Here is a 12157-nt window from a genome sequence, read left to right as displayed (position 1 = left end):
ACACACACACACACACACACACACACACACACACACACACACACACACACAAAGGAGAGAGAACTGTAAAACATTAAGGTGCATTTATGTTTCTTTTATGTGTGTGAATGTTTGCCTGCATGTATGAATATGCACCACATGTATCTCCGGTGTCTTTGGAGACCAGAAAAGGGCATCTGACCTCCATGTAGATGCTGGGAACTGAACCCTGATCCTCTGCAAGAGCAGGAGGCACTCTTAGTTGCTGAGCAATCTTTCTGGAAAAATATTTAATCAAGAGAGCAACATTAGGTATGTTCAGATACGCAGAGGAACGAGGTTCCCTGAACTGCAGAAATGCTAAGGAAAGCAGTTGAACAGCAGGCAAGAAAAATAAGCAGGGATGACACTCTGCACTGAATAATGCAGCAGTTGCTCTGGGGCTGTGTGTGTGTGTGTGTGTGTGTGTGTGTGTGTGTGTGTGTGTGTGTGTGTGTGTGTGTGTGTGTGTGTGTGTGCGCGCGCACACACACGCACGCAGACATGCACATGATTAACACAGCTATTCGGAAGGCTTACCTATGCCAGTTTCCCTGTTAAAAACTTGGTCTTCAAAAGTGAAGAAAATGTACTTTTTAAAAAAGAAAAACATGGTGATATCTTATTTGTGCTGAAATATGATTTTATTTGTATGTTAATAAATAAAGTTGCCTAGGGGTCAAAGCCAAAAGCAAACCATTTAGCAGAAGTCCGGTGGTGGTGGCACGTGCCCTTATTCCCGATCACATGGCAGGCAGAGTCTCTGTGTGGTCAAGGACACAGACCAAGTGGTGACCCGAACCTTTAATCTCAGTACAAACCATAGAGACCCGGAGGTCTGTATAGACAGGCAGTCACGAGGAAATCATGTGGTTGGGTTTAAAGCCAATGAGAAAGTAGAAGAGAAAGGTGGTAGAATAAAAAGACGGGACACAAAGAAGGTTTCTCTCTCAGGGAAGGATGGCAGTGACTGATAAGTTAAAGGCTTCTCTAGTGCTCTGATCTTTTGGGCTTTTAACTCTACATTTGGCTCTGTGTTTCTTATTTAATAAGACTGTTTAGAATTTCATCTATAGAAAAATTTAAAATTACAAACAAAAAAGAAGTTGAGAAAATTCACTATGTGCAGTTTCTCATCTGAGCCTGATGCCTTCGAGACGTACTGAATGCCAGACATGAGAACTAGCATCAGGAAACTGTAAATAAATACATGGCAACATATGTTAAGGGCCACAAAGGAAATATACAGCATCTGCTAGACCGTGTGGTGGTAGGAGGAAGGTGAGAGCGACCTCAAGGATAGAGGACAGTGGGGAGAGGAAGGATTTGTGGACATAAGCTGCATGAAAGGCGCTTCAAGTCGTAAGAAGAGCAGATGCAGATGATCTGAAGTAGAGAAGATGGAGGCTCTGAGGGGTGGAAAGCTGCGTGTTGGTGAGAGCACAGAATTGGTGGCAGTCGGACAATCTCTTGAAAGGTTTAAACTGACAGGGTCTGCGCTCTCTTCTTCACATCCCAGGGGAAAAACTTTGTTCCACAGGCTCCTTTCCCACACACTTCCAGTTGTGTGACGATCAGCCTGTCTGTGGGTTCAGTTAATATTGAGCTGGCTCATAAGTAAGTGAGAAACCAGGGACACTGGTTTCTTCAGCTCTTTGGGGGAAGCATTTAGAGAACTAAGGATATTATTAGTAGTATTATTTTGTTTTTTAATAACTTTTCACTTTTTGAGATTATAATTACATTATCTGCCCATTCCCTTACCTCCCTCTAATCCTTCCCAAGTTTACCTACTCTTTGCTCTCATTCAAATTCATAGTTTCTTTTTCTTTAATTATTATTACATATGTGCATATGTATGTATGTATATATGTATATATTCATAAATATATAAATACAATCTGCTCAGTCTGTATGTTACTTGAATGTGTATGTTTTCAGGCCTGACCACTTGGTATTGGATAACCAATTGTCAAGTTTTTCCCTTATTAATTCTTTTAAAAAGGAGATTCATTAGAATCTAGAAACTCCTGAGCTATTTCTTTTTTTAAGATTTTGACAGACAAACACTTATAGCTGAGTTTCTCCCTTGTCAACTCTGGCACACTAGGGCGCTTTTATGGAATGGAAAATACACTTAGCAGTTAATAACAGAATAACTATTAGTACTGAGAGTGGTATATTGTTATGTCACCATCATTTTTAACAGCTATCACTTGATTGCTTATTAAGTACCAATTGCTGCTATGTTTTACATACATAATGTCTTTGACATTTTATGATAATTTATTTATAAAACTCAGATCAGAATTAATTTTCCAGGCTAGGCATGATGGCACATACTTTTAGCCCCAGCACTTGAGAGGCAGAGACAGGCAGAGTTCTATGAATTCAATGCCAGTGTAGTCTACATAGCAAGTTCCAGGACAGCCAGGGCTACATATAGAGACCCTGTCACAAATAATAGCAAAAAACAAAAACAAAAGCACCTTGCCAAAGTCAAAGTTAGGCAGTGGAGGCAAGAAAAAGTCTTTTTTTGTTTTTTGTTTTTTCGAGACAGGGTTTCTCTGTGTAGCTTTGCACCTTTCCTGGAACTCACTCGGTAGTCCAGGCTGGCCTCGAACTCACAATGATCCACCTGGCTCTGCCTCCCGAGTGCTGGGATTAAAGGCGTGCGCCACCACCGCCCGGCTAGAAAAAGTATTTAACCATGCATGGCCCAACAAGAAAGTAACCAGTCATGAGTGTCTATTTCAACTCACAGTGTGTAAAATTGCCCAAAATAAAAAGTTCATTTTCTGTTTCTCCTGCTAAATGTCAAGTGTTTAATAGTTACATGTCACTTGTGGCTAATTGTGCACATAACAGATATGGAATTTTTATTTTTTCAGTCTGGGTCTCATGTAGCTGAGGGTGGCTTCAAAATGGATGTATAGTTGAAAATGAGCCTAAACTCAAGATCTTTCCCAGTGCTGGAATTATAGGTATATGCAACCACACACAGTTTTATGCTGTTTGGGAGAACAAACCCTGGGCCTTTTGCTAGACAAACATTGTACCAACTGAGCCATTTCCATACCACCTAGCTATGTTATGATTATTTCATACTTACATTGTCATAGTACCATTCAAAAGTGGTAATTGTTTCATCTTTGCATTGTCTGCACAATTTGTCATTTGTGCTGTTTTTTTTTTCCTTTTTTTTAAAATTTATTTTACAATACTATTCAGTTCTACATAATAGCCACAGATTCCCCTGTTCTCTCCCTTCCTGCCCCCCTCCCCCTCCCTCAGCACACCCCCCAATCCCACCCCCCACAGATCAAGGTCTCCCCCGAGGACTGGGATCGACCCGACAGACTCAGTCCAGGCAGGTCCAGTCCCCTCCTCCCAGACTGAGCCAAGCGTCCCTGCATAAGTCCCAGGTTTCAAACAGCCAACTCATGCAACGAGCCCAGGACCTGGTACCACTGCCTAGATGCCTCCCAAACAGATCAAGCCAATCGACTGTCTCACCTATTCAGAGGGCCTGATCCATTTGGGGGCCCCTCAGCCTTTGGTTCATAGTTCATGTGTTTCCATTCATTTGGTTATTTGTCCCTGTGCTTTATCCAACCTTGGTTTCAACAATTCTCGCTCAAATAAACCCTCCTCCTTCTCACTAATTAGACTCCCAGAGCTCCACCAGGGGCCCAGCCGTGGATGTCTGCATCCAGATTCCTCAGTCCTTGGATGGGGTTTATATTATTTGTGCTGTTAATTGATGTCTGAAAAGCTAATCAAAGCTTTTCCCTGATAATGCAGCTTCTCTACTGCTCACCCTGCGGCAGGTCCAGAGAAAGCTGAGCAGGTCTCCTGGGACCACATCCTCCAGCACCATGTAAAGTGGCAGCTTTTCTGTGCAGCATCCTTCCAGCTGTACCAGGTTCTTGTGTTTCCCCAGGTACTGATAGAATTGGATTCGCCCTATGAAATCCTGGACCTCCTGGAGTCCAGCAGGTTCTATGGAAACAGAAGAACTGGGTCAGTGAGTAGTCAAGTGCAGCTGATGAGTAAGAGGCAAGAAGCAAAAGACACATGCAGATGGTGTTGTTCAAGGCCCCTTGTGGAAGAGAGACCAAAAGTGGAAGAAGTGCAGCCAGAAAGAGGACAGGAGCCATGTAGAGGAGAGTGATACTCAGTCACTTTAACAGAAATAATACAGAGTCACAGAAAGAATACAGAGTCAGGGGTCTTAGACCTGGATAGGTTTGCACTTGCCTGAGTGTTCTGTTCATAATACATCACTGTCTGGGCTTTTTGATGGACACTTTTGCTTATGTTTAGCCCTTCCTTGTTTTATGTTCTATGTATCCAGTGCTAATTGTGTATACAGAGAGAAAGAAAGGGGAGGAAGGGAAAGAGACACAGTATCAGGGAAGAGTATATTGTTTGCAGTTCCTGTTAATATTTACAGGTATAGGCTCACAGCAGAGAGTAAAAGAGGAGAGAAATTGATCTTCATACTTTACCTTCTAAAGTCTTGAGGACAACACTCTTTGGCTTAGGGTTGTCCCTGGTGGTCATCGTGGCATGATAGAGGGTCCCAAAACTGCCACTGTGGATCTTCTCCAGAACATCTGAGAGTTGTTCCCTAGGCACCTGCAGCTTAGCCAGGCGAGGCAAGGCTGCTCGTAGAAAGCTCTCCACGGAGGTCTCCTTAAGTGGTACAAGCACCTTTTCTCCTTGTCCTGCTGGCTCCAGGCTTATGTCTCTAGATGCAGGTACAGAAGTAGTACCTAGAACAAAGAGACAATGTCCACCAGCTGTCCCCTGCCTTAGGGACATCAGAAAAGCAGACTTAACAAACTGGCCAGTCAGATTTCTCAATGAATAACACAAGGGCATCTTCTGATGCTGAATGAATACTACCACTAAAGTTCTACAATAGTCACAATTATTACATTACTTATAGAAAAACTAAAGATGAATCCCTTGAAAGTGGTCATGTTTCTTTTTTATCATCCTTCTGTGTTTCCATGAATGTGCACAGAGACAGGACAAGTCTGAAAAGGAATCCCCACCAAAGGTACCAAAAGGTGGTGATCACTGATTCAGTAAGTATCACCATATGCTCACTGTCTGTGAGTTGAGGATAGGCACACTTCATATCCACCTAAGGTTAGTTTCTAATCATAGGACATAGAACATTAAGAATGGATGAGGCAGTGTGTTATGGGGGAAAATAGCAAAAGGAGATACTATTTTATCTATAGAGGTAAAAACAAAAAAGGCCTTTCAGATATGATAACATTTAATAAAGGCCTAGAAACAATTACAGAGAAAACCATGATGATACTGTAGGAGATGGAACAAGATGCATGAAGGCACCAAGAAAAGAATGCATGCACATGGGGTGTTTAAGAAGCCACAAGGAAGGCAGTACAGATGGAAGCCAATTGGAATGGCTGGAGAGATAAGAGACAGATCCAGAGAGTCCAGATCATACAAGGCCATGGGAAGAACCTTACAATTTTCCATTCTGTGGGACACAACAAGCTATTGGAGGGTCTTAAACCATATGAACTGAGAGACCAGTCAAGGCATTCATGAATCATTTTGCCTTGTCAAGGAGGAACTAGATCATTATAGAGTTAGAAGCAGTTATAGAGAAAACCATTAGGAGTGCAAGATGTAAGTAGCTTGGGTTTATAATTCATAAGATCTGATGATAGATTGGGCCTATTGAGACCTTAGCATACGATTTTTCTTAAAATAGATCTTCTCTGAGCCCATGCCTAGCTCCACAGTTTGAGCCTTACCCCGGGGTCCAGGGCGCTGCCTTTGGGATCTCTGTCCTCTAATAAAAAGCCACAGGATGATTGCAAGAAGGATAAGGAAGCCGCCAACCAGAAGAGCTGGAACAATGATGACTTCATACTGTTGCTCTTGGACAACTGTGTAGGCAATAATCAGGAAGTGAGAAGTCTGCCGGATCCCCCTACCCACCATATCTCAGTGCTCCTGGTATGTGGTTGATATATTGTGCACCCCAATAAATTTATCTGGGGCCAGAGGACAGAACAGCCACTAGACAGACATAGAGGCCAGAAAACAGTGGCACTCACACCTTTAATCCTAGCCTTCTGGAGGCAGAGATCCACCCAGAGCTCAGTGAGTTCAAAGCCACACTGGAAACAGCCAGGCATGGTGACTCACGCCTTTAATCCCAGGAAGTGATGGCAGACAGCACAAAGGTATATAAGGCCTGAGGACCAGGAGCTAGAGCTGGTTAAGCTTTTAGGCTTTTGAGCAGCAGTTCAGCAGAGGCCCATTTAGATGATGACACAGAGGCTTCCAGTCTGAAGAAACAGGATCAGCTGAGGAATTGGCAAAGTGAGGTAGCTGTGGCTTGTTCTGCTTCTCTGATCTTCCAGCGTTCACCCCAATACCTGGCTCCAGGTTTGTTTTTATTAATAAGGCCATTTAAGATTCATGCTACACTGGCATTCCCTCATTCTCTTTAACGAAGGCCCATGGAGGGCAGCCCTGCATCTTAGACCAATGAGGGCCATTTCTTCTATCCTGATCTCTGATGGGCATGGATCCCGCACCACAGACACGATGCCTGCTAGAAATGAAACCAGCCCTCCTCTTCTAGAACCATCCAGAACTCAGTCTCTATTGTTACAGAATCAGATCACAGGAAGTTGTGTCTGCTCTTACCACACAGCTTATCACTGAGACTGCACTCCAACAGTACTCGGCTTGGGCGACCCTTCTCTCCCATCGCCACAGGGCCAGCCTCCTCTGCTAGGCCCACAGAGGGTGCACAGAGCACAGCCACAGTGATATGTTGTTTGCAAGAACTGTGTGTGTTATTCTAGAAAAAAAAAGAGCACATGAAGAAATTTTAATACAACTATGAATCTCTAGTTACTAAGCATACAGTGCCCTTTCTGAGCTACCTACTTCTCTCTGCTCTTTCGTCTGGAATTCAGGCTGAAGGAACATTCTTTATCTCCTGAAGCATTTTCCTTTCTTATACATCTTTCAAACCTTGATCCCTTCATTTCATTCTTACTGAAATTATTTTAAGGACATCCTAGACTTCTGTGACCTTGCTGAAGTAGGGACCCACAGCAACATCTGACCACTGGTAGAATATCTACCCCCACAACAGCCTTGAAGCATCTTAAATTCCTTTTAGCTGCATATCACATTTTTTTTACACATAACATTTCATTATACCTTTTGCTCGGAAAATGAATGAATGTTCAACAAATGTCAAAAGAGATGATTCATGCTATTGCTTGCCTATTCTGAGACACCTGCACCCTCAGAACAAAAAAGTAGACAGCATTTGTCAATGAAAGCTATTTAATCCCTCAGTTCTCAAAGCTTGTGTGGACCTCCTCTACACCCACCAGGTGTAGTCAAACAAACCTACATTCTGACCAGGTCACAGACTATAGAAAGTGTCACTATAGAAAGAGACACCTTTTATTTTTCTCACTCCTTTAAATAAAAAAAAAATGCATCTATACATAAATGTGTTTCAAATGTAGAGCTGAGGAGTCAACTCAGTACGTAAAGTGCTAGCTGCGAGGGCCTGAGGACCTGAGTTTGGACCTCTGGAACTCATGTATCTGAAATCCCAGCTCTCCTAGATGAGATGCAGAGAAAAGAGAGCCCCTAAAGCATGCAGGCCAGCTAACCTGGTACCCATTGCAGGAAAAACAACTAACAGAGCCTAGAAGGCAAGGACTGACACCAGACGATGTCTTCCACACTAATGTAGTAGTATGCAGGCACTCACATTCAAAGATAAAATCAAAGTATAAAATGTTATAGCATAAAAATGTTTCCCATTCTAGTTACCAATTTTCCAAATAGATTACAGTTCCTAGTTTACTGTCTATTGTTGGAGATTCTTTTTATTATTAATATAGTTTGTCCTTTGAAAGTTTCATATAAGTATATAATACATTGTGGTTCTCTCCCACCACACACACACACACACACACACACACACACACACACACACACACACACCCCTCTTATTTCCCTACCGCCCCTGCCAGCACCCTATCTTCCTTACAAATCTCTTTCCTTTATTTACTAGTTTATTGCTTTGTTTTGCTGTTGTTTCAGTGTCTCATAGGGATTAACTAGGGCTATCTGTGTGACCCTGAATCACCAATGACTACATACACAACTGGCTGCTTTGCCTCCCACTCTGCTCAATCTATTCATTCACAGTAGATCAGCAGCAAGTGGTAGGGCCCAGAGAGCCCCTGCTCCCTCGGGAGCAGATTGTCAGGAGCACCGGACTGTGTGGAAGTAGTGCTACTGCTCACAGGCACAGCTGCTGTGACTGAGCAGGTTCTAATCACCTTCAACAACTCCATAAAACCCACACATCTTTTAAGCTACATCTTCAGACCTGTTTCTTTCTGAAGAGAAGCAATAATTCCCACTGTTCTACATATCTAGCTACCTCCCCTATGCCCTTGCCCGGAGATGTGGTGGCTCTGGAGTGAGCACAGCCTACCGCTTTCATTCTAACGAGTCTGAAACAAAACACAGAGATTTTCCTGCTAAGTAACCCTGTGTAGTCTCATTTTGTAGTGATTTGATAAAAACAAAACCGAAACCTGCCAGGCGGTGGTGGCGCATACCTTTAATCCCAGCACTCGGAAGGCAGAGGCAGGCAGATCTCTGTGAGTTCGAGGCCAGCCTGGGCTACCAAGTGAGTTCCAGGAAAGGCGCAAAGCTACACAGAGAAACCCTGTCTCGAAAAACCAAAAAAAAAAAAAAAAAAAAAAAAAAAAAAAAAAAAAAAAAAAAACACCAGAAGTGCAGCTGACACAACGTGATGCTAAATCATTTGTTAGCCATCTTAGGCCTCCTATGGTTACACACTGAGTCTTAGTATTGACACTAGTGACCAGCGTGCTACTTAGTGAAGCACAGACTCTGCTCAAAAAACATAAAGAAATCTCCCAGCTCCAGCCTCATGCCTTTTCACTTTTCCCTGTTCCACGAGTACATATTGTGGATCACAATTAAACAGCTCAGAAGGGAGACAGGTATGTGGCCAGCTAATCAGATATGGGTAAGAAGGAAAGGCTGCAAGCAAAAGAGGGAAATTTACCAGGCTATTCCGGCACTGGGAAGGCAGAGGCAGGAGGATCTCTTGAGTTTGAGGCCACCCCAGTCTACAGAGTGAGTTTCACAACAGTCAGGAGTTCATATCTATCTCAAAAAAAAAAAAAAGAACCAGAGAGAGAACTTTTGCCTGTGAGTTTTTACACAGCAAGGAATCCATGAAACCAGTGAACAACTGGACACCAAAGTCTACCTCATGTAGAACCAAACAAGCAAAGAGGAAAGCAGTTCAGAAAGCTCCCACCCTCCCAACACCACAGGCCAGGAGCAAAGGAGCACAGCGAAAGCCAAGGAGAAGGCCCAGAAACTAACCCTGAGCTCAGCTGGGTTCTCAGAGCCTGTTTGAAAATGTCTCAAGGCTGTAGGCATTCTTTTCATTTCCTCTCGCTTCCTTTGCAGGACCTTATCAGATGTAAGTAATTATTTTTGTTCAGGGAGCAGCCAGTTGAACGAGTTTGGCTCTCTGGGGAGTAGGTGCTGGGAACACAATCTCTCCACACAGTACAAATGGAAAAACAGAGTCAGTCAGCAGCCAGCTCCGACTGTGAGCTCTGCCCGAAAACCAAACTACACGCCCACTAGCACATAAGGAAGTAACCTGAAGACGTGCACAGACCCCACGCTGAACTGGCTATGGCCAAACACACCTTCCCTCAGTGACCCAAACCCTCCCTTCTTCCTCCATGCCTGGAGATACAGAACATCCACCTTAAGATACCATACGGCCTTCACTTTTACTTCCTGATCCAGGTTCTCGCCATGGCTTCTCCTTGTCTCTGGTAGTTTAAGGAAACTAGGATTATTAATACATAGCAAGCCAACGAAGCTGGATGCTAGGGTGAGAAAGCAAATGTACTCTGTGAAGCAACTTCCAAGATATTCATATGAGCTTAGGGAAGACTTTTGGGTAAAGGTATTTGCTGTGCTCGCCTGACAATCTGAGCTCAATCCCCAAGACCCACATGGTGGAAGTGAGATCTCCCATAATTTGGTCTCTGACTTCCACACAGGCATCATGGCAAGTTACAGTTTGCCAAAAGTCATGTGGCATATAACAAATGAGTCCAGGATTTTTAAAATTTGCACACCAGGCATACTTACTAAGCATAGCCAGATAGTCATAAAATAAGCAGAAAACCTTGCCACACAGACCCTGTATCCCTCCAAGTTTATACAAAAGGAAGATATTCACAGTTGGTTGTCACAGCAAGATTACTTGCTATACCACTTTCCCCCTGAAATTAGTAACTGATTAGCAAATGGCTTTGTCTATTGGTCTGTATCAAGCTGAGAAAAGGCATGCCTTGATGCCATCCTCTGAGATGGTTCTTCTGAAGACTTAATCTGTCTCTTTTAGAAGAATCCTATAGCCAACATTTATACTTATATAGTAAATATATTAAATTAATTCATAATACCAATAAATAGGTATAATATAGTTAAGTGTTGGAGTCCTAAGTCCCATAGCCCATAACCACTAATAAATCTTTAAATCCCATGTGGCATCTACCTACAGGGTAAGATAGGTCACTTAGGTACCTGAGAAGAACACTAATGGATTAATAATATAATTTAAGTTATAAATATATTATCTATTAAGACCATATTTATAATACTATATTAATATTTAGATAATTTTCTTATCTTGTTAAAAATAGCATGGCTACAACTTCTCTTATATGGACTGCAAAATAGTTAAGAAGGTAAAGCATTAGTCCACTGTTAGTGCAACAAATAACAGAAGGCATGCACTGGAATAAAGGGACTCTTGCAGCTGTGAGTTCTTTATTCTCACCCTCATTTGACACTTGCAAAACATGTTTGTATATAGCTTGCCTGCAGTTTGCATGCATCTGTGTTTGCCAAATCTCGCCAGGCAGAATTCTATCTGAAACAAGAATACTGCCTCACCTGTGGATTGTTATTCCTTGCTTTATTTCCTCTCAGCTACTTCAATGTCTTAATTTTCCTATAAAAGGTTTAATCCCCCCACCTGAATTGAGAATCCATCACACAGTGACAAAGGAGACACAATACAAAGAGCACAAGAGTGAAAGGGGGGTGAAGGCCCTAATTGGTTGCAAGACAACATTCTGAAGAATATAGAAGTTTGTGATAATTAGAGTTTAACTAAATATCAATACCAACTCTCCAACCGCTACATGGATTCACAACACAATCACAAACCACAGGGCGTTTCTGCACCTGTTTCAATACATCAGAGGCAAATCTTTTTGCAACAATAACACAATCCTTGTTCCAGACTTTTCTGTTTAGTTAGCACAGTGTCGTCACCACCACCACCCCCAAGACACAATCACCAATCTACCCACAAGTTTCCAAAAGAAACTTTCCCACCAAAGTACAGCCATGTACTTTGAAAATCAAACTTGTCCTGCTGGAACGAAACTTCTACATGTGCTGTGGAAACTTCCCTGGAACGACATCTGACTCTGTTCCACTGAGGTGTGATTCTGTCTGTCTGAAGCTTCATTCCCAGTCTCAGCATCTATATAACAGCCCTTGTGGATCTGCCAGCAAGGTGGTTTTCAAAGATCCAAGTGACCCACCTGCTGGAAAATACAATGGGTCCAGGGAGTTATTAATCGTTATGAGCTATGGGGCAGAGGAATTGAATACTTTAAATGAGGAAAAATTTTATGGAGGAGGGAACCTAGGCTGAGAGGGTCTACTTTTGTTCCTCAGTCATTGACTGTCCTTTTCTCCGGTCTCCTCCCAAGCTATCCAACAAGAAAGCTTGCTTTTGAGAGAGAACACATTCAGTTAGCAGGAAGAGTGAGAACCGCTCAGATCCGGAAGAATTCAATATAACTTATGTCCAACATCCTGAAAAACAAGCTATCCTTCCTGACTTCAGATCTTAGACACAAAGAAAATACAGCATGCCAGTATTTTAGGCTGTTCCATGCCAAAGAGGAAAGGCAGAAGCTGAGATGTTAGCAAATAAGTGATCAAGTCTTTTTTACCC

The 12157-nt window shown here is 42.7% G+C and overlaps 1 protein-coding gene across 2 annotated transcripts in view; it reads right to left on the bottom strand.

Annotated features, from left to right (window-relative positions):
• The window catches only part of Styk1 (serine/threonine/tyrosine kinase 1), a 45004-nt gene that overhangs the window by 9329 nt on the left and 23518 nt on the right, over nt 1-12157 (bottom strand). For both annotated transcript variants that reach the window (XM_028860515.2, XM_037204056.1), the window contains exons 2-5: nt 6724-6880; nt 5820-5954; nt 4530-4796; nt 3839-4020 (exon numbers count right to left, since the gene is read on the bottom strand). In XM_028860515.2, coding sequence (XP_028716348.1) covers nt 3839-4020; nt 4530-4796; nt 5820-5954; nt 6724-6787 — 648 coding nt within the window. In that variant the 5' untranslated portion in view covers nt 6788-6880. The remainder of the gene's footprint in view (nt 1-3838; nt 4021-4529; nt 4797-5819; nt 5955-6723; nt 6881-12157) is intronic.

Source organism: Peromyscus leucopus, chromosome 3, assembly GCF_004664715.2.
Source record: "Peromyscus leucopus breed LL Stock chromosome 3, UCI_PerLeu_2.1, whole genome shotgun sequence".
Lineage (NCBI taxonomy): Eukaryota > Metazoa > Chordata > Mammalia > Rodentia > Cricetidae > Peromyscus > Peromyscus leucopus.
The sequence above is the reverse complement of the archived record's forward strand: the minus strand, read 5'-3'. Positions and strand labels throughout refer to the sequence as shown.